Below are 23,053 nucleotides of genomic sequence, written 5' to 3' on the forward strand. Positions count from 1 at the left end.
AGTTTAAGTGTATCCAATTTTGTTTAAATATTGTTTGTTTGTTGGTAAAGCTCTCTGTACAGATGAGCAGAACCAGACTGGATGAACCAAAAGTCTAAACGTTTTATATTGGAATATAACAGAGCTGTTTTTTTAATTTGAAACTCTTTTAAGTTTTTTTTAAGTGCGATAATGCATTTTTTTTTTTAAGTGCAACGGCTGTAATCATGATGATAAAAAAACAAGAACAAGTTGTTTAAATAGAAAACCCTTCATTTTAATAGAAAAGTGTTGATAAAGCAGTGAGACTCTCCAGTGCAGAACTTCACAAACATAAAACAAACTAATTTATTAAAATATTGAAAACATCTCTGTGTGATGTGCATTTGTACTAAATAGAAAAACAGAATGGAGGGTGGCAGCTGTTTTAAATGTCTGCATTCAAAAATACAGACAGTTAAAACTGCTTTTCAACGTTTCTTCAAGTAGTCTTCCCTCATTCAGCCCTGTGGCTCAGCTGGCTCCGCTTCCCAACAAGCTGCTCCTTTAACTCTGTCTCACACTGATGGTTTAGTCAGAATACAGAAGCGGTTCATCAATCAATTTGGTGACATTGAAGCTTTATACAAAACTACGGTCTTGACCTAGAAAGTATATCTAGATCAGCGGTCCCCAAACTTTTTTGCGCCACGGACCGGTTTCATGTAAGACAATATTTTCACGGACCGCCTTCAAGGTGTGGCGGATAAACACAACGAAAGTAAATTATACGACCGGCATGAAAACAAATATAAAATGCATAAAAAATACAAATCACCATAATGCTGAATCAGTGGGAGCCCTGAGCTTGTTTCTCTGCAACGAGACGGTCCCATCTGGGGGTAATGGGAGACGATGACACCCGAACTTTGTTCCTTATGTCCAGTCTACCCCGTCATTTTGTTTTGATTGCTGTCACTGCAGGAATTCCCTCATTTTCACTAGCTTCTGGGCTTAATTTTTGAAGTAACGTATCATTTCACCGAGACAAGCGTCTTGACATGTGTGAAGAATCATAGGCGTATATAACGGGGAGAGAATCCGTTCATTTTTCAAAACAAAACATCTTTCAGACTCTGATAATAAATAAAATGGAAATAATATAAATTATTTATTCTTTCTGTGCGGGGACTGGGGACTGGGGACCGCTGATTTAGATCAGACTGCATATAAGAAGTGGCCGTAGTCATTGTGACGTCACCCATTGGTTTGTGGACTGCTGTTTTGAGTTCAGGAAATATCGCCGTCGCCATCTTGGAATGCGGCTTTTGCGATCTTAGCTTTTTTGCAACCTATGAACGGAAGTTACCATATTCGGAATGCGGAGGAGTGACGTCGTCTGGTAGCGGCAGCGACCTGTCAATCACAGTAAGTCCGCCCTAAAGCATACTCTGCTTTAAGGTCTGTTTGACTCTAAATGGAGCATTATTTACTAAATGAACATCATGCTGTATTGAAGAAGACTTGAAACTAGAGATTGAGACCATAAACTCATGTTTACAATGTTTACTGAGGGAATAAATCAAGTGAGAAGTAGAGTCATTTTCTAATAGACTTCCATTCAACCAGACTTATTTTTGCAACAAGAGGAGTCGCCCCCTGCTGGTCAGTAGAGAGAATGCAAGCTTAAAGACACTTCCGTATTGGATTTACTCTGCATAACCGGAGGATGCCTCTTGATCTGGATTAACCTCCTCAACCAAGTGGTCCTAGATCAGTTCCAGGGAAACATATGCGTTCTTTCAGGATTTCATTTCTCACGTAAAGCATCTTTAAGTATCTCAAAAAGCTCTCTATAAATGACATGTATCTCCAAACAGCAGAAACTGCTCAAGCTTAAATTGATGTCACATGATATTTGACAGCTACAAGCATTTCACCATAGTTGAGTTCCATGCAAAAATAAGTAATGATGTTCGGGTCCATTTAAACACACGTAAATGCCCTGTACCAGCACATCTCAGTGGCCATCACTTGACTTCTACTTCTCCCGGACAGCGTGCAGTGTGTCTGCTCTGTGTGTGTGTGTGTGTGTGTGTGTGTGTGTGTGTGTGTGTGTGTGTGTGTGTCACCAGTGCAAGAAGTGTTGGTTCACAGGTAAACAAAAATGTACACAGACCAAAGGGAGGGTTTTCCAGAGAGCTATGAGCCAGTCAGAGTCTAGGTTTCCATCCCCTGATATCGAAGGTCATCAGAAAGTCACCTCCTTTTGATTTGTTTCCTCATAAGAGTCAAAAACGGCAGCATCGATAACTGTCACAGGTGACGCCACGTTCCAGGAAGCTTCAAGGCTAATAGGTTGTTTCAGGTTCACTTCCCTTTTTTTTAAATTAATCCTCCATCCATCGCTGCAGTCTTTTTCAAGTCTTTGACAAGTCTGTATTTGTGAAGGCACGGATCCAGCAAAATAGTTTTAAAAGGTCGCGGTCAGGTTCAGGAAGAGTTCACTTGAGACATTTTGTCACCCATCACATTCATTGTCAGGTCTGGGATGAAACCAACTGACTTTTTATGAGGCAGATCAGCTGGCTCCATCTGGACGGATTTCATTGGACGATGACGCTCATCAGCAGTATTGTTCTACTGTTTTGGACAAATTATGTTGCCATATTTTCATACGCAGCACTCCATCCATCCGTCAGCACACATGTCTCATTGAACCTGTTGCACAGTCACAATGTGAACTCCTTTATCCTATGGTTAGAGGTCAGAGGTCGTGGCCAGAGGCGACAGTCGGCGTTATGAGGTGCTCTCTCTTTTGTTGTTTTTAGGGACGTAGTCCCAGCTGTCTCTCTTGAACTCCTCCTCTTCTTCTTTCTTCTGGAACTCTCTCTTAAAGAAACCAGCCTGAGAGACACACAGGTGGTCAGACAGACGGACGGACAGGTAAAAACTGATGCTGGTGTTCCTACTGCAACCATTATACCACTTAATTATGATGCACTTAACAATATTTTGCAATATATTTATCTTAACATTATATTGCAATATTATGTAGTTTATCAGGATAAAATATTGCTATATACTGCAATTTATCTGTACCATTATGTTGTGATATACTGCAGTTTATCAGTTTATCATATTGCAATATTTAGCAGTTTTAATACCATCATATTGTTGTATACTGGAGTTCATCAGTACTATTTTATTACAATATACTGCAGTTTATCAGGACATTATGTTGCAATATGCTGCAATTTCTGGACAAATGTATTGCCATATACTGCAATCTATGTTTATGTTGTGATACACTGCAGTTTATCTATACATTATATTGCCCTGTACTACGGTTTTTAGTATCCTTATAGTTGGTATACTAGAATTTAGCAGCACGTTATATTACAATATACTTCATTGTAAAAGAGATATAGTATTTATAATTTACCTTCCACAGACACCAGATGAGAGCAGCCAGGATCATCAGACCCAAAACTAAACTGACGACGATGATGAAGACTTTCACTGTTGTTGAGGGTTTCTGGGTAAAAAGAGCTTCTACCACCACCTGTAAATGTACCACATACAGTATATGATTAATGGTGACATCTAGAAGTAGATGGACGTAAAGAAATGGAAACAGATTTCCAGGTTTGAATACATAGACAAGTTCATTCCAGATGTGGTCTTGTCTGACTCTACATTGTGTTTGAGTCTTGGTTGACACTGGTGTCGAGGTGTTTTACCTGTGCTGAAGGTTGTGCGGGGATGAGGATGGTGTGAGGACCTTCTCTGGGATTTGACAGCGTTGCTGTGCTCTCCAGCCTCATAACACCGTGACGACCCTGAGACAGAGACAGACATCAGGAGTTTTTATCTGTTTCCTCGAAATGTATTTTTCGATTATTGGACTCAACTGGAGAGGATTGAACTCAACATTTCTTACAACATAACTTCCCTAAATAAAAGCCTTCTCAATAAAGGAACTAGCTACTGCAAGAAATGTTGAGTCACTGAGCATAGGTCAGATTAGGTTAGTTTTAACTCAAGCTTTTCTTCTGGGGATCAGTTTTACTTTGTTTCCACACACACACACACACACACACACACACACACACACACACACACACACACACACACACACACACACACACACACACACACACACTAGTTACACATGATCTGATAAAGTCTGAGTGAAAGCAGTTATCTGTTATCTGTGTGTGTGTGTGTGTGTGTGTGTGTGTGTGTGTGTGTGTGTGTGTGTGTGTGTGTGTGTGTGTGTGTGTGTGTGTGTGTGTGTGTGTGTGTGTGTGTTACCGGAGCTTGGAGTAGTACAGCAGGGTTCAGTCTGATCTCCAGTTGGATGACGGCCTCTCTCCCCGCCTCCAGGTTACCGAGACGACACACCAACCGCTCACACAGCTCATCACCACGGCCACAAAACTGCACATACACATATGGAAAATGATTGAAGTTCAAACACTATAGACCAGTGGGGTGGGTGGTGATTGTTGACTCTAACTCAAGCATCTCAATATCTCTGTCACAAATGATCAGCCATGCTAGCGGTGTGCGTACCATTCTGCGGGTGGAGGTGGAGGAGAAGAAGAAGACGAGCTGTTTGATGAAGGAAGCCTGAGGCACATCACAGTCCTCGAGGACTGAAACAGTCGTGTCACTGATCGAACACACACCGTGAGACGACTGCAGGGAGAGAACATTAATATATTATATATACACATATATACACACTTAAATGACCCTGACCATGACGGGACAACTACTACTGTACTTTTACTGCTAATTCTAATACTACTTCAACCAACATTTCTACCCAATAAGCAACCAACATGGCGTGTTCTGAAAGTTGTAGACAGATTCTTGTCGATTTACTCTTTGATAAGATGTTTCCTGATTTAAATGTTTATTTTCCAGTTTTAAACTATTTTTTATGACAAAGTTCCTATACAGCTGCTTGCTTTTTTAGTTGAAGGCTCGATGAGTAGGATTTTTCTTAAAAAGCTTCATTCCTCATTCAAAAATAAACTCTCTAAATCATCTATCTGCAGATGCCCTGCCCTCTGGCTGATCCAGCTCTACCTCAGCTCCAGCCAAAGTTAAGTTTCTCTGGATCCAGTAAACGAAAAAGATGGCAGCAAATTGTAAACTCAAACATAGGCATTTGAAATGTATCTTCAAAAAATCTGTGAGGAGCACAAATATAATACAAATATTCTTTTATAAATACTTTGCTACTTCTATTTCTGTCACAACTGCTTGTGTTGCTGCTGTTGCTAGCACTAAATGTACCTGCCAGTCCACCACCTGCAGCAGTCGGTGTCGGTTAGGTGTGAGGATCTTCGGTAGCGCGACGTCAACCACAGTATCTACAGACCTGCTGGAACCAGAGTTTAACACCTGCAGACAGACAAAACAACAGATATACCAGAAGACATCAACAGAATGCAAAAATGACTGTTAAATGAATGTAGTGGAGTAAAAACTATGATGTTTCCCTCTTTGTAGTAGAGTAGAACTATAAAGTAGTATTAAATGGTTGCTAGTTAGCAAGCAAGCTCATTAGCCTGGTTTCGGGGCAACAGTTTCATATGTTTCAAAGTATGTGTTGAACCATTGACTTTGGTTTTATATCCAATTTTCTTTAGTGGAGCAGTTTATACTCAGAAGAGGGTTAAGAAATACCTTGTATGTGTAGTTGAATTTTTCAGAGTAGCAGTCAACTGGAGTCGTGTCTTCATCTCCAAACACAAATGAGTTGGGAGACACAAAACTGCAAGACAGACAAACAGTGTCAGTGTCGGCTGGTGAGGCACTGAGGGTTACTGCTGTCGGTTGGGACAGCGCCCATTGGGAAAGACAAAACAATATAGATCATTTTTTATGGTTGATTTCATATTGCATATTTTAAGTCATATTAAAATGCTTAATTGCTCTGTTTTCATTTGCCTTTTTCAAATAAGTTTCATCTGCAGCGTCTCCATCCTCCACTTTCTTAATAAAACATGCTGTTATTAGAGAGCATATTCCGAATTTATTTGAGTTTTTCATTTTAGTGGAATTGCATTTTGTTATAAAATAAAATTGAATTTGTTTTTATCACCAGTTTTCACCTTGTGAGTCTTTGTGTGAGTGTTAACATTTCTGTCTGTAGATTGATTTCGTCACAGTGATAGCATCACAAGTTTGCATGACGCAGTCAGGAAACATTACAGGTGTGTAGTTGAGATCAAAATGAAGGCATAGTTTGAATATAGTTGTGATCCAAGTAAGGGATGTAGATAACTTAAGCCCCTGGCCGTATTTGGCTTTGCGGTTGCTGTGATCCCATTCGCAAGACGGTCTCTACTTTCTTTTTTATCTTCTTTTATTCACTTACATCACTGGAGTTGTTGTGATTTGTTTCATCATAAAATCAAATGAATCCACACTTTGCTGCCTTGTGCGAAACACTTTGTTACTTTGGTTTTGAAAGGTGAACTATGCTATATATTGTTACTGAAATGAATAAGGGAATAAAAGCAATTTATGCTGACTCACCCGTGGATGTTAACATTAACTTCATATTTGAGAGGAAGGAGCAGGCTGACAGAGTTGTCATGGAGATACTCTTCCCTCTCATAGTTATCGCTGTAGAGAAAACAGATGTAATACATTTAATACATTTTAATAACTTTATTTTACAGTGGATGCTTCTATACTTTTACTCCTGTTGCGACTTATGTAAAGGTTTTGAGGACTTTCTGCACGTCTTGAGACGAGAGAAGGGGAAGTGTCCTTACCTGCTAATGTTGACATGAATGGTGGTGTCACCAGGTGTGCTGTTCTGGTTGACGTCCAATAGGAAGTTGATATTCAACTGCAAGAAAGAGGAAATCACTCAGTGATTTCAAGTGTACAACTGCAGGATGATCAATACATTTTTTCCTTCATGTAATGTGGACTATTATCTGGTGTATTTGTTTCTTTTTAACTGTCCTAAACTAAAACCTTTTACATGCTGAAAGAATTTCCACCTTAAAACTGCTGCTCTGTCAACTCAGAAATTTCAACAGTGTCTTTCACAACATTTCCTGTGAAAAGCGACTGAGACAAAGAAAATATAGCTGCTGACAGACAAAAGCTGAAGAACAGAAAGTACAGACACGCTGGATCTGACCTTTCACCTACAGGCAGTTTTGAGTAAGAAAGGGCTGAGGAGTGATATTTGGAAACTGTCTTTTCTGGAAATTCAAGGCTCTACAGATGGCATTATCTGTGTGTCTCAGTCCACCACATGTCTCAACAGCTATTTAGGAGACTCTCATAAATTAATTATAGACGTTCATGGTTCCCAGTGAATGCTAATGATTTAGGTGAACCCCCGACTTACTCTAGCGCCAGCATGATGTTCACATTTGTGCTTTGGAGTGAAATGTCTCAACAACTATTGAATGGATTGCCTGAAATTTGGTTCAGAAACTAAACAAATTCCAAACCGGTGTGTGATTGGCTGAGGTTTACCTGGCTGTTGGCTGAGAGGAGGAGGCTGGTGACGCTGCAGTCAACAACTGCTGTTGTACTGTTGACTTCCTGTGTGACATCACAACTGACCACATTGTCCTCCTGCACACACACAGACACACACAGAGAGTTGTGTACTTTGTTTACTGAAATATTTGTGCAAGTTATAACTCTTTAGATTTCATGTTTTTGATACTATTTATTTAGGATTTTTTTCAGCAATAGCCATTAATTGTGTTAACATTCTGGAGTTACCTTTCTAAATAGTAGGTTCTATTTTTACTGGAAACAGTAGAAATAAAAACCATTGTGTCAAAACTTAAATAAATCAAATCAAATCAATGTGTCTTTTTGCATGACGGGAAAAAAGGCAAATTATCGGCTGACTTCTTTATTAAAACAATGTGAGTTTGTTTGGCTGCATTGTAAACAGATATATCAGCTGCTCTTCTGTTTAGTGTTTGGGTATCAAACTGCACCTGCTGTTACCAGCGGTAACCACGTGTGTTGCCAAATCAACCAGGATTTGAATTCTATGGATTTTTTACTTTAAAATCACCAACCAATCATTACCATAAGCTGTCCAAATAGCATGCCGTAAACTCACGTTCTGCAGTACTTTAATGTAGTGGATGTTGTCAGGGAAACGCAGAGTCAGTCGTGGCAGGAAAGCGTCGTCTCCGGAGTTCAGAAGCGAGGTTTTCAACATGATCGTCTGTCCAGAGCCGAGAGCAAAGTACTGCTGCTGACTGATGACAAACAGGAAGAAGATCAATAACCACATTGATGTTCCAGTCAGACCGACGTCCAATTTAAGGTGCTGATTTATGACAACAACAAACACTAGGATTAGGCAATAGAATTTATTGTTGCCCCTACAGAATAATTTCCCGATAAATATATAAACTCCGATATACTGTTAAATTACATTTCTCTACAATGTAACAACCAATCACAACACAGAGACAAAGGCTAAAATTGCTAACAGTAATGTGAAATGTATTTTCAACAAAAATATTGACTTCAAGGAATAGATTAACATTTTGAAATAGGCTTATTTGCAGAGTTCGATGAGAAGATTGGTAACCACTCTCATATCTGAACACGTTAAATACTGCAGTCAGGAGCCGGTTAGCTTAGCTTAGCATGAACACTAAAAAGAGGGGAGAAACAGCTCACTAATAAACATGTTACATCACACACTGACAAAAATGACAATTTGCTGTTTTGGTAGGTTTATTTTTTTTTATCTTAAAACAGAGCCAGGTCAGTGTTTATGCTAAGCTAGGCTAGCCATGTCAAGACACCCAGAAGAAAAGCCAACAGGCATATTTCACACAAACATGGTACAGTAACCTGACAAACGCATAGAAAACACCAGCATGGCGCCGCAAAAACCAAAATCAAATCATCTGCTAAATGAATCCTCCTGAATTAGCCAGCAGCTAATTAGCATCATGTGAGCCTCTGTGAGGGAAAGAACCTGCTGACTGGTTTTATGTGTTCTAACTGAGATACTGCTGCTGTTTTAATCTGGTCATCTTTCTGTCTCTTTCTTAATGATTCACCATTAATGTTTGTGTGTGTGTGACTCTGTGTTCTTACTGTGGCAGCACTAGTTGAGCAGACAACTGCATGTTGGTCGAACAGTTCACCAGAGAACAGGAACGAGCAAACCAAGTCTGGCAGAGAAAAAGAAGCCATGAGTTTATTGATGACGTCAATGATAATAACAATGTTTGTCATCATTTTCCTCATTGATTACATAACAACCCTTGAGCACAGCCATACACATGATGAATAATGTGCTTATGAATAACTCCAGCTGCAAATTCCTACATGTTAACCCGTCGTGCTCTGTTTCTATGAGTCAGTGGGACATGGTGCGGACTCAGGATGAGCTGACTGATGTCGGTTAATGAGCTGCAGCTGTAAACACATCTGGATAAGCAGGAAGTCATTTTCAAAATTTCCGTGAGTGTGTGTGTGTGAGAGAGTGTGAGTGTGTGTGTGTGTGTGTGTGTGTGTGTGTGTGTGTGTGTGTGTGTGTGTGTGTGTGTGTGTGGTGGAACCAAAATCAGATTAGCTCTTTCCTGCCCTTTCACACAGATCAGTTCGTGATGGACAACCTAATAACAACGTAAACATAAACTGGGGGCTAGTATTCATTTCTAGTTAATACTTGGTTAACAAATGAGTTAGGTTTATAGAAATGGTTAATACTCTGGGAAACTTTTACAAAGAGTTAGGAGTTAAAAAATGCTATTATGTCTAACTTTGACCTGTGTTGTGCTGATCTACGATTAAAAATGAAGGACAAATTAATTTGGGATTGTTTCCTGAATGTATCTACAATAACAAATCATGATCACATTGAGACCAAACTAAGAGGCACTCACTAGATTAGTATTAGTACTAATATTTAACTTCCAGAAAAAAAAACTGTCTTTAACCGGATGGTCTTTGAAAAAGGAATTTTGTCTTAGCTGGTAAACAGAATGAATCATAATCAGTCATTAAACTATTATTATTAGTATTTGCATATTGCTCTTTGCCGATAATGAGTTACACCCAGACACCGCCACTTGCCACTCCTTTTGATAACCATTTGTGGCTAACTAGCTGGTGATGGGATTAGTCGGCACCTGGTTGGGGTTACCACTATCTGTAACTAGCTGGTGTTAGCACTGGTCGGTACCTGGTTGGTGATAGTGTTCTGGTGTCCTGTGCTCTGCTGGAGAATGGGTTTTAATGGAGGGAAGGTTTTAGAAGAGTGTCTGTGGGCGTTTGTTTCTCCTCTGTGACTGTAGGAAACCTCAAACTTGACCGGAGTAAAAATGTCCCTCACATCTTTCTGTAGGAGGAACAAACAGGAACAGAGGAGGAATAAACAAAATTAGCATCGCCACAGCTCCAATCAGTTATTAACAGTTATTACGCCCAAATTAAACATTTTCACCGTACGTTTTTTGCCCGTGTGAATGTGTGTGTTTTTTACCCTTTGATAAGCCACATGTGTAATACAAGTGGGCTGGCCTTGTTGGGCTTTCACATGCCCCGTTGTGCTATTTGATGACCCGTTGCCAGGGAAATAGAAACGATGAGGGAAGGACGGTTTGTGGAGGAGGTCAGAGGTCAAATTATATTGAAGATCTGAAGACAGAGGGAAAATCTTAAATATCAGTAGGTAAGTCATACACACTTATGTACAATCTAATTGACCATTTTGAACGTCCCCGCCAAACTACAACTGGCAAATCATAGCTTAGCCACCGTAACTAGGAACAGCAGGCATTCTCGACATGATATGGCTGTAATAAGAGATATGCTCTGCATTTAAATATTTTGGAGGGTTGAGTGTTTACAGTACCTATAGCTCCTCTGAACTGTCTGGACTTGGCACTGAAGCAGATGGTAACATTGAAGCAGACAGTTGGAGTCTTGTGTTCTTGGCACAGCGCCAGCCGCTGGTCAATCTGCTCGGGCAGAATCAGAGAAGCCTTCACCTGAATCACCGGACGGGTCCTACAGGACACATTCAGAGAGATTATTACAGCATTGTGATTGAAATGCAGTCATATGATTCCCTGCTGGCAATTTCACATGTGGATTGAAAACAGTAGGGATTTTATTATTTACAATCAGGAAACTGCCTCTACAAAATCCTATTATTCATAGCAAAGATGTCTTTCCACATTATGTTTTGAAGCTTCTGGTTAAACAGGATGTCCTGCGGTATCATTTCCTTCCAAATTAGCGATAATAAGGAAGCTTCCTTCCTGTACACCTGTATGAAATGAGACAGAACTTAAACTGGATCATTTCTAGGTCCTGTTTGAACAGAAACTTTCTGTCTAGATTTACCTGAGAACCACAGCAGAGTCCGAGAGGAAAGCACCAACCGCCACATCTGCAGAGACAGAGAGTTTAACCCAGTTTAAATGTACAAAATGACAGATGTTGTGACATAGGAAATGGTTGTTTAGGTTACCTTGGTAGCCGTTATCATCAATGTCAATGCCAGAGTTGAGCGACTGGCCGAACATCCTGAGGTTACGACCCAGAGTGGATCCAGTAATCCTCTGAAAACACACACACACACACACACACACACACACACACACACACACACACACACACACACACACACACACACACACACACACACACACACACACACACACACACACACACACACACACACACACCACGTTGGTTATCACAGAACAGAACAAGTTCATTAAAATTAAATTTTTGGACTCAATCCTGGTTAAATTTAATATTCCTCATAATGAGAAACAAGTGATAGGATGGTCTTTGTGCCTGCTCTGCATTATCTTCAATGACATCAAACTTGGTAATCAGTTTGGTAGAAACGGAATGTGAATGTGTTCCGAATTAGCAACAATTGTTTAGGATTGATCTTTTTGCGCTGTGTTTGCTTGACTATATTCGGTCCCTAAATTTCTAGATCTATACTTCGTCGCTCTGAGAGTAATACTAATATCTATTTATTTAATCAAATGATTCTATGTATTCACTTTCTCCTTTCTTTTGACTACACAGTTGTACACAGAGTTATCTAATCATTTTCTAATTCACGCAAAATACCCCCCAATTTCCCCCCATACAACTGATAGGAATTAAAATATTAGCCCAGTAGTAATACACTGCAATTGTCTATTAAGTATATTAGGGTATCTTGAAAGGTGGTCAAATCATATCATGAAATACACTAGAATTTGATTTATTTATGTATTTTTTATTATTATTATTTGTACCTGAGATGGAGTTGGTGAGATGCCCTCCTCCCTTCCATTGTAAATGTAGACGGCTCCTTTTAGGTCGTCTTCCTGTGGGGCACCAACCGCCACATCTACACACACAGGGAAGTTTATATTACTGCATCTGTGAGGACTTGCTGTCTCCATTTGCTAAATCATCAGCCTAACCTCCATCTGGGGCTGGGCAACACATTGTTATTATATCAATATGGTGATATTAGACTAGGTATTATCTTATGTCTTGTGTTTTTCTGGTTTTAAAGGCTGCATTGCAGTAAACTGATGTCATTTTCTGAAGATACCAGACTGCTCAATATGTTTTCATTTTAATTCTTTACCCACTTAGTCCATGTAACCAGATTACTGATGATTATTTGTTAAAATCTCGTAAATTCTTTGTGAAAGCACCAATAGTCTTCCATATCCAACCCAATGTCCCTACCTACAATATCAAGCAACATCCATATCAAGGCATTTGGTCAAAAATATCATGATATTTGATTTTCTCCAAAGCGCCCAGCCCTACCTTTACCTTAAACCTACAAATAGATTTATTTCCTTCCAGGAAGCAATTTTTTATTTTGCTTTATGCTGCTACATATTTGCAATCAATAAGTGGCTAATTGATCCTCTGGGAGGTCAAGTCCAAATTTTCTGAGGGGGGTTAAGGGTGTGTGTTGGGAAGGCCCTGTTGTAAACTGTTCAGCAGGATGAAAGGATCAAGGATTAGTACATAAACGTGAGAAAACACCAGCATGGTCCTTTAATATTTAACCTGAGTCCTTTGAAGATGTGAGGATCTGAAAGTCAAACAGTTTCTGTGTTTTTTTTGTACAAAGATAGATCTACTGGATCACACACACACACACACACACACACTTATCTCGCTTTGGCAGATTGGAAGGCAAGTTCAGTTACAGAGCAGCAACAGTTTGTCATTACAGTTTTAATGAACGTAATAACACACTCCGTCCTTCACACTCACTCTCACACTTACTCCCACTATCACACACAGACACAGATGGTGGGGGGTCTATGTGTGTGTGTGATAGGGTGTTGTGTTAAAGTCAGTGATGTTACATATAAGTGGCAGTTACTGTTGTGGGTGGGTGGATGTAAGTATGTAAGAATCGTAAAATATCCAACAGTTTGTGCTTTTTGTTGTTCAGTGCAGTAGCAGTTTTCAAAGTATTGTTGTAGTATTAGTAGTATTTTAGGATAATTTGTCAGGCAGCAGATCTCGGCAGGAAACCAAAGAGCAGATCAAAGAGCAGCTCCCTAATCACCATTGTTTAGGTGCCCTTGAGCAATGAAGTGCACTCCCACCTGCTCCAGTGGAAATGCTTAGAGGACAACTGAACAAGGTACTACTGCTACTACTGAAGCATCAGAAGTGATATTAGCAGGAGTAGCCTAGTATTAATAGTAACAGAAGTATTTTGTAGTAGTACCAACAGAAAGAGTAATATTTCAATAGAAGCTTACAGTGATATTTAGCAGGTCAAAAGAAGTAAAGTATTTGCAGTACTAGTAGTTATTAGCCATATCGGAAAGATTAGTGGTTTTATAGTAGTACTTATCAGTAGAATAGTAGTATTGCAGTGGCATAACCAGCAGCAACAGCGGTAGTATAAGAAGCAGCAGTATAATTTGAAGTAGCAGCAGTAGTTATTGGTAGTATTTGCAGTAGAATAAATATATTCAATATAAAAAAGTTATTGAAGTAGATGGCAATAGTAGAAGCAGTATTTGTTAGTAGTGTCAGTGGTAGAAGCAGTGTTGCAGTACTATTATCAATACTACTTGTCATGGTGTTTGCTGTGGTATTTGCAGCAGTAATAGTAGTAATAGCAGTAGTATTAGTATCAAAGAAAATATGTTGTATTTGTGGTAGTACAGTAGTTGTAAGTAGTATCTGCAGTGGCAGAAGTAGTTGCTGTGGTAGTAGAAGCAGTATTGCTAGTATCAGACATAGTAGAAGATGTACTAAGTACATTACATTACTATTAACAGTGGCAATAGTTTTAGTATTTGCAATAGTATAAGCACCAGTACTATTAGTAGTGTGGTGTATACTTGAAATGGTTCCACCAAAATAAAAGCAAATAGGTCAGGTTATGCCGGTGTGCTCATTACCAGGATAACCGTCGTCGTCTAGGTCTCCCAGGTCGGCGATAGTCTCTCCAAACCGGGCAGCGTAGGCATCGCTGCCACTCAGCTGAAACTCCGCCTCCAACAGCTTCGCCTGAGAAAGAGTCAGTTTGTGAGGAAACAGAAGACACAAACCGTGTATGAGAGTATGAGATTAATATGTAGTTTGGAACACAAGAACCTGAGCTCAATGTCATCCATGTTGGCTCCAAAGTGTGGTCCCAGATAAAGTCTCTGTTTTGTGCTAAAATAGGATTTGTGTTCAAGTGTGTTTGTGCTCACCTTCCCCTGGTTGATGTACACATGGACTCTTCCCTCCTCCCTAGTGACCCCTGTTGTCATGGGAGCGCCGACCAACAGATCCGACAAACCATCAGCATTCAGATCCACGGCACACACACTGGAGCCGAAGTAAGATCCCAGCTACACAACAAACGCACATAAGCTAAGTGCTAAGTATACCACTGTTTCGAATGTAGGATGCTAACGCTAAGTGGCTTCTTACCTCTTTTCCGGACACCTCAGAGACGACTCGCAGCATGTTGCGGTCAACAGTGAAGATGAAGACCTGCACAGCAAAAAGACACACGCTAACTTCAACCATCACAAGCACATAACACTACATAACATCTACAAAAACTCAATAACAACTTAACCTCACAACACCATCAAGAGGAAGTGAGAACAAGACCATCTGTCTTTAAGTTGCACACACGACCAACATTCAGACTTTCAGTGTCGTTAGTAAACAGAGAGGAAGATGGCTACACAGGTTAAGTAGGCCTCACCTTGCCCTTCTGGTTGTACTGTGGAGCTCCACCCACCACCTCCACAGAACCAGGACTCAAAAAGGAACCGGCTCCAACAGCGTAACCTGAATAACAGCAGGACACAGTTCCACATGTTCAGACATTTGCAGTAGTCGAAAGTAACCAAGTACATTTAAAGAGTATACCACTGTTGACCAAACTTTTTGGATGGAGGCCCTTTTCATATGTGAGCACACGATAATAACTAAAGGAGATCCAAACGAATAAATCAATCATCTGCACTTAGTTATTATTATAAGTATATCAGACTGAAAACATCAAACTAAGATTGGAAAGGTAGATATCAAAACACTTGGTTGGTTGATGGTTTTTGGTTAAGGTTAGGGTTTGACATCTAGCGGTAAAGGTTGGGGAAATGTTTTAGTCCACGAGTAACGCAAAAAGAAAGTTGAATAACCACAGAAACTGAGCTTCCATCTTCAATGTAAACCGCTACTTCCTGTTTATTTGTGCTGAACAGTAAATTAAGCTGCTGTGAAAAAATGCACACAAACGCTCACTCTTAACTGAAGACAACACACACTCATCTGTCTTGTTTTTAACATCGGCCTTTGTTTAACATGGCGAGTAGAGTGAAAATGTTTTCAGAGAGAAGAAACACCTTCATCTGAAGAACATCACACTTTTCTGTTCATCTTCCTGTTAAGTAAACATCACACAATGTGGTTTTTCGGTTTTGTCTTGCTGCAGTTAACCTATTTTTAATTTATCATGTATTTCGGATTTCTTGTATTAGGATTAGAAGAAACTTGGCTTTTGGTCATGTGTATCCATGTGTATTCTTACATGCAGGGTTTTCCAGGGTTCACCAAGTTTGATTTAAGATTTTTCAAGACATTTTTACTATCACATAGAATGCAATTTAATACTAGTTTTACCTGGAAATATGGAACCAAATACCACATTTCACATGTTTTGATATAATGAATAAAATTAAAATGCTCTGGACCCGGATTAGCAGCAGAAAAAGGATGAATGGATTAACCAATTAAAGATGATGAATTCATTCAAGTTTTGACTAAAATGTACACTTGACACTTGTGCTCCCTAGCTACTGTATCATTTAGGCAGCTCACTGCAGCTGCTTCTTCTTGCATTATTCCTTCATGCATTATTTAAAGCTAGTCTGCCGACAAAATGGTGCAGAACACATGCATACCACTTTACCAAACAACAGCACCACTTACAAAGACCCACTTAATCCTGATGACAAATACTTGCTTCATATAGAGATTCACACTAAAAGCCTCTCAGTGGTTCGCCGGCGAACTCTTTTACTTTGAAGCAGAATTAAATAATTGGTTTGTATTAGCAGTAACTTAAGGTTATTTTCAGACCGACGTCATTACTGCATGATAAATGTCTCTGCATCCCATTATACTATTAAAGGATTTAGCAGCTAAATGTATCAGTGATGCAGCATGTGGGAGGTCAGAAAACGCTATTACTTTTGTGATATCATTAAAACCTTTCCAGCAGTAACGTTGCACGTGGTGCACCTCATGCACCAGGTGCCATATATCGAGCAAGTGAAGGGGAGAAATCTGAATACTGGCTTAAAAACAACTTTCATATGCAACTAGGTTTAATGCAGCTGAATGCTACCACAAACAATCCACACAGGCTGCACAGTGAAGGCAGCACATTATCAGAGTCCTCTGTCAGTAGTGTTGTTAGCACACAGGAAGCATTCAGCTACAGCACGGCTGTGGGGTTAACGGCTTTCTTGCAACACACAGAGCTAGCTGATCCTGTGTAGACTGGGAGTCAGAGTTGATCTGTGTATCAGTAGCTGCAAGGGACTAAAAGGTTCTACCTTTTTGGGGGATTTTCTTAGGAAGAAGGTAGTAGGCGTTTACTGCCTGGGCTGCAAGTTCTGTGGCTATGGTACTGTAGTAGTGACTTTAGTATAGGTACAGAGGTGTACAGTAGCAGGTGTAACTGTTACCTAGGTAGCTTCCAAAGCTGACGGCTCCGGTGTCGTCGTCCAGGTACACCGACATCCCTCCGCTGGACGTGTTAAAGACCAGAACTGAACCCGTCCAATAAGACGTCCCCGGGGCCCCCATGATGATCAGATCCTGAGAAAGACACAGGTATGATACAATGTGACATACATCTCTAATAAAGCTCTAACGTATCTCTATAACATCAACAACATTGTATTTCTGTAACATCTGTTTCTTGAAAATGGGAGTTGTAAGTTTTGATATTTGGCACAGGAAGCTGACAGCCTTTGTAAATTTATAAGAAAATGAGGAAGAACAAAAAGGGCACAGATAGCTTACAGGCAAAAAGAAAAAAAACATCATGTACATCTAAAGTTTTACATAAGACAGCAGGGATGCATTGCAGTCTGGGGGTGTAAACTGTGAAAACAAACAGGATTTTAAAGGAGCTTACTGACCTCTGTCAGGAAGTTGGAAATGCCGGCCTGACACGACCCATAATCCTCACCAAACTTCCTCTGGTGGTCTGTGAGAGACAAACAGGCATGTCGAGGGGTGAAGGTGAACAAATAAATAAGGAGATAAAAACCAAGACGTTTTCTATCTGCAGCTGAACAACTGCTGCGTTCACACACACACACGTACAAACGAAATAAGTGAGGTCCAGACATAATATCATAATCCACAACCAATAATACCGATGTACTGTTGAGTGCTTGTGTACCTCTGTAGCAGGGAATGATGGGCTGGGCGTGTCTCAGGTCGTTGCCGTAGCGATAACAGACTCCGTTAGGCAGTTTGTGGTTCTGGCTGTCTTTCTTTGAGTAGAAGACGTTCTTCCAGCGGTGAGCACATGCCTGCACGCACACACATACAAACACACACACAGAGCATGCATATACCATGTGACATGAGCTCATTACTGACAATCACACAATCACAAGTTAGCAGTAGAGTGTCGTTCTCATGACCCGTGTCATTGTGACAGAGGCTATGTTTGTGTCGAACATTATCAGCCTGTTGTGTATTTATTTTAAACGGGAAGTGATGTTGTTAATCTTTCACTCAATCTTTAAATTTTAAGCCTCTTTCAGAAATGGCTTTTGGGGTTTTCAAACGTAGCTTTGTGTTAATGTTCCATGATAGCTTTATTTACACATGACAGGATGGGTATAGAGCTACAGGTTTGCTGTGTCACTACTGGAGAACAGCAGTTAGTTGTGATGTATAAATATAAAGGAGGAAGTGTTCTCAGTTCTCTCACAGGCTTACTCAATGATGGATTTGCAAACCTACTTTGCTGTTGAATGTTTTCTGATATTTAAAATTAAATTTTCTCAGAATTTTCCTATCTTTTTTGTGCAAGGCAATATAAACTCAACTGATTTCTTCCATTTTTCATAAGAGAATAAAATCATTTTTAGACATGTTTTTGGAAATAGCGTCCAACCTTCGACCATCCAAGTGTTTCACTTATATTTTAAATGCGGTGTTTCAAGGAGATGCATTATTGACTTTCTTGTTTTTTAATGACTTTATCACCAATGAATGTTGAGCCCACATTGTGTTGTTTATGTACTGTTTTAATGTTTGTCCTTTTATAAAATTCCACAATTGAGAGGACCCATCGTGCTGTGTTTGTACTCCACTTGCAAAGTGGAATCTAGCAAGCTAGGCTAACTAGTGTTAACCTCTGATTCAAATCAAGACATGGCATAATACTGTATAATAATGGGTGCGACAACATCTAGCACTCAAAATGTCAAGGCAGACTGCTTTATCAAGCGACAAAAGTTAAAAAGCTTTTATGTCAATTTAATTTAATGCATACAGATGTACAAAATACAAATGTGAAAATAAAAAAACATATATTACAGCTTTTAAACTGTGAAGCCTGTGTGTGCGTTATATTTGTGTTTTTTTTTATTTTTTATCTTGAAGCCACTCTAAAAAAATGCTTTTTACCTTTTTTACCAAGAACAAGTGTGTGCTTTGATGTTTTGGGGAGTTTATTCCCCTTTATTGTGGACACAAAATAAATGACGGTACTAATATAGTCAGCCGGAGCCAAATATTCAGGGACCCTGAAGAACACTAAGGTATTGGGTGCCAGCACTTCAGATAAATAACTAAAATATAAATTTCCCTTTTTTGTGTTCACAATTTGGATCAAATCAAAAAGTCAAAATAAACACCAATGATAAACTGATTTCTTTCCTTTCACCCTGATATGCTTATGCATTTCCATGGAAGTGAATGTGTGTGTGTGTGTGTGTGTGTGTGTGTGTGTGTGTGTGTGTGTGTGTGTGTGTGTGTGTGTGTGTGTGTGTGTGTGTGTGTGTGTGTGTGTGTGTGTGTGTGTGTGTGTGAATGTGACTGATAGAAAGAAAGTGTTACCAGGATGTGTCCTCCGTTGACTCCAGGTTGTCTGGACAGACTGACTCCCAGCCATTGGTGATCACTCTCTGCATCACACGTCTTCCCACATCTCAGCACGTCTGCACACACACACACACACACAAATTAATTCAACAGTTTCACACATGTAGCCTTCACCGGTGATTCACTGGTGTTTCATTGTTAAAGGCCAGAACTGACCAGTTGATAGTGTTAACATGGTAGACATCTGAGTACAACACTGTGTTTAGTCATGTTCAGACCGGATCTCAGTGTGTCTGTGTGTTTTGATTCCTACTACTGTATGATCTGGGAATTATTATACCTTCTTTTGCTTCTCAGGAAAGGAACAACTTTAGATAATGCTCCTACTCTTTTGCTCTATTGTGCGGGGAACAAACTAGGGTTTCAAATGCAGCAGAAAAGACTTAACAAAGACAGAAACACACCAGCGTGCATGGGATGGCAGCTGCGGGAATGAGCAGTGATGTTGCAGCGGTAAACAGCTCCTGGAGATCGAACAGACGGGCTGGAGGATGAGTTTGCCTCCGGGGCTCCGACCACCAACCTGAGAGAGAAAGACAGACAGGCAGTTAGACAGGATCTGTCTTTGTGTCTGCTCAGTGTCTGAATGGCATCTGTGTGTGAAGCATCAAAGAGCATCTCTCATCGACAAGGACAAGCTAATTAGCATGCACACACCAACACACGCAGACACAGCCCTTCTCTGAGGACGACAGCTAATAGAGCATCATTACCATAATCAAATGGGTCTAAATGTACTGTTCTCTAGCAGATCAACAAAGGGTCAACAGTAGATCAATGGCAGGCCAAAAGAGGATCAATAGAAGACCAATAGAGGATTAACAAAATATTAATAGACGATGTACAAAGGATCAATAGTAGCTCAAAATAAGTTTGAGGGTAGATCAATACCAGCTATGGGATCCATGGCGATGCAGCAGGATTGAGTATCCAAACATAGATGAGGAGGGGCCGCTGAAATCCAGACTGTGGTCCTGATCCAGATTGTATCCTGCTGCAGGATGAACCAGGACAAGGACCAGGACCTGAACCAAGACCAGGCTGCAGCGCGCACACATGCTGCCCACTGAGGGACGCATGATGGAGGACAGACTGCAGGAACACCAGACAGACACAAATCAGTAACCAATATGCATGAGATCAGATACAACTTTGGATCTCTCCGTTTCCTTCTTTACAACCTCATGTCATCTGTCTAAAAGCTGTTCTCGCATAACTTTATTTAAAATTTTAGTGGTGATCTTAAAGTTCCCAAATATGTAAGACTGAATAAACTTGAAAATATTAATTTGATGAGACGTTGCAAAGTCTCGTGTTTTAATATTCCCCTCAGTGTGCACATCATATAGCTTTAGCAAGTAAATGGTGGGGGGGGGCTAGCTGGGCTCTCTCCCAAATTAACAAAATCTACCTATTTGCACCTTTAAAGCTCACTTATTAAATGGCAACTTCAGTATTTTTTTTAAGATGGACCCTATTTTCCCATGTTTTGTGTCAGTTTTTGTAATTGGACCAATAGTGAGGCGGATCACACACCCACTTAGCTGCAATGACTTCTAGCTTAGTGTGTCTAAAATGTCTGAATCTTTAGTTGATTTGGAAGTTCCCCTTTAACAGGTTGTACTACAGCCAGAGTAAGAAACACCCAAATCACACAGGATCGGTTTGAGGAACAGTCTTTGTCAGAGGTCCCCCAAACTTCTTGGTCCGGCCCTGTCAACTGAAATCTTCTTAACTATATTTGTAATTAATAAAAGTTTGGTATCGGGACTTGAAATTGTACATTGTGGTTTTCTTACTGAACTACAATGTCCTTCCTTACTCTTATTAAAAGGCTATATTTACAGATTATTGATCAATCAATGACGGTCCTTTTTTTTTTTTTTTTTACAAAATGTCTATTAAAAAAAAAAACACTAAATGTATAAACTCCTTTTTTTAATCTGATTTACAGTCCGTTCATAAAAACATTTAGACCAAATAGTTTTAAAAGGAGAGAATGTTTTTATGACTGAAAACTTTTCTCCATCAACTCTGTCAGTCACTCGTTTATTCACCGACTAACGGAGAGTTTACTGTACCGTATCCCGGGTCAGACAGCAGGTATCCCGGGTCAGACTGTGGTCCAGAGGTCTACCGGCCAGATGTTGAATCGGTATCCAACACGGCTCCGTTAAATCCTCCTCGTCGGGTTGTGTGACACAAACAAGTGAAGAGAAAAGTCCCAAAAAGTTCATTTGAGTTTCAGATGAAGTCAATGAAACTGAGAACCGACCGCAGAGACCCTCCCTCCTGTGTGTGTGTGTGTGTGTGTGTGTGTGTGTGTGTGTGTGTGTGTAACAGTGTTTCCTCTCCACCCCCGCAATGTCCGTTAAAGCAAGGGTGTGTGTGTGTGTGTGTGTGTGTGTGTGTGTGTGTGTGTGTGTGTGTGTGTGTGTGTGTGTGTGTGTGTGTGTGTGTGGGTGTTTCCTCTCCAGTTATCACTGCAGTGTGAATGGAGTCAGTCACTCTAATCTGATTTCTACTGTCTGTCTGAACCATGAAACACATGATACAACTTTAGAATCAACAAATAAACAAAGTCATAACTATCAGTCTATGTTGGTCAGAGCTGGTACAGATGTTACAGATATGGAAATGTAACACAGTGGTGGAATGACTTTTGGAGGATATTTATACTTACCTCTACTATATAAATAGTTTAGCCTACTGTTTACTGCACCACAGACATACTGTATGAGAACTTAAGTCACTTTGCAATCTCAGATAAATAAAACAAAGTATAATCAACCAATAAATGATTATAGGTTAAGCTACCCAGTATATTGAGTCATTTAAATCAGCCCCACCTTCACCAGGTGCATTATAAAAAGTAATGTATATTTGTTTTTTTTATTCTGTTTTTTTATTTCTATTGTACCCTATTGTTTATTCTTTTATATCTTATACAATATATGATTATGAAATGGGCCATTCTGCATAATGAGTATCCTTCATTTACTTTTAGAACTTTTTGAAGCTAACAATTTTACTTTGTATTCAGGACTTTAACTTCTAACACAGTATGTCTACACTGTGGTATTGCTACTTTTACCGAAAATATTCTAGTAAAAGATCTGAGCAGGAGGACACTAAACAGTTTAAAGTGCACTTAAAGTTGATTTACATTCAGTGTGACGTCACAGCTGTCATGTGGTCTGTAATCCTGCTCAGCTAAAGTGACACTCCTTGTAGTACAACATATAATTATCACAGTGTTCAGTGTAACATTAGCATTGCCTGAAACAGTGGGGTGAAGACTGTGGTTAATTATATCAATCATTCACTGTTTAACTAGGTATATAAGCTTATACATCCTCACCATCTAACTCTTTTTATTCCACACAAAATTCTGACACTCAAATGAAATAAATATATA

The 23,053-nt window shown here is 39.8% G+C and overlaps 1 protein-coding gene across 1 annotated transcript; it reads right to left on the reverse strand.

The window, feature by feature from the left end:
* Positions 1-11: 11 nt before the first annotated feature.
* itga4 (integrin alpha 4) lies at positions 12-21,867 on the reverse strand. Its single transcript, XM_054615025.1, has 29 exons — positions 21,717-21,867; positions 20,527-20,727; positions 20,040-20,158; positions 19,591-19,691; positions 17,918-18,050; positions 17,652-17,719; positions 17,193-17,325; positions 15,203-15,288; positions 14,920-14,982; positions 14,697-14,837; positions 14,400-14,508; positions 12,261-12,355; positions 11,471-11,561; positions 11,344-11,389; positions 10,850-11,004; positions 10,478-10,632; positions 10,178-10,333; positions 9,085-9,161; positions 8,087-8,228; positions 7,480-7,581; positions 6,759-6,835; positions 6,517-6,606; positions 5,662-5,749; positions 5,269-5,376; positions 4,537-4,662; positions 4,276-4,401; positions 3,702-3,800; positions 3,404-3,523; positions 12-2,865 (listed from the first exon to the last, which is right to left on the reverse strand). The coding sequence occupies exons 2-29, from the start codon at positions 20,712-20,714 to the stop codon at positions 2,758-2,760; spliced, it is 3,102 nt and encodes a 1,033-aa protein (XP_054471000.1). The 5' UTR covers positions 20,715-20,727; positions 21,717-21,867; the 3' UTR covers positions 12-2,757.
* Between the last annotated feature and the right edge of the window lie 1,186 nt (positions 21,868-23,053).

The sequence above is a fragment of the Anoplopoma fimbria genome, chromosome 16, assembly GCF_027596085.1.
Source record: "Anoplopoma fimbria isolate UVic2021 breed Golden Eagle Sablefish chromosome 16, Afim_UVic_2022, whole genome shotgun sequence".
Taxonomy (NCBI): Eukaryota; Metazoa; Chordata; class Actinopteri; order Perciformes; family Anoplopomatidae; genus Anoplopoma; species Anoplopoma fimbria.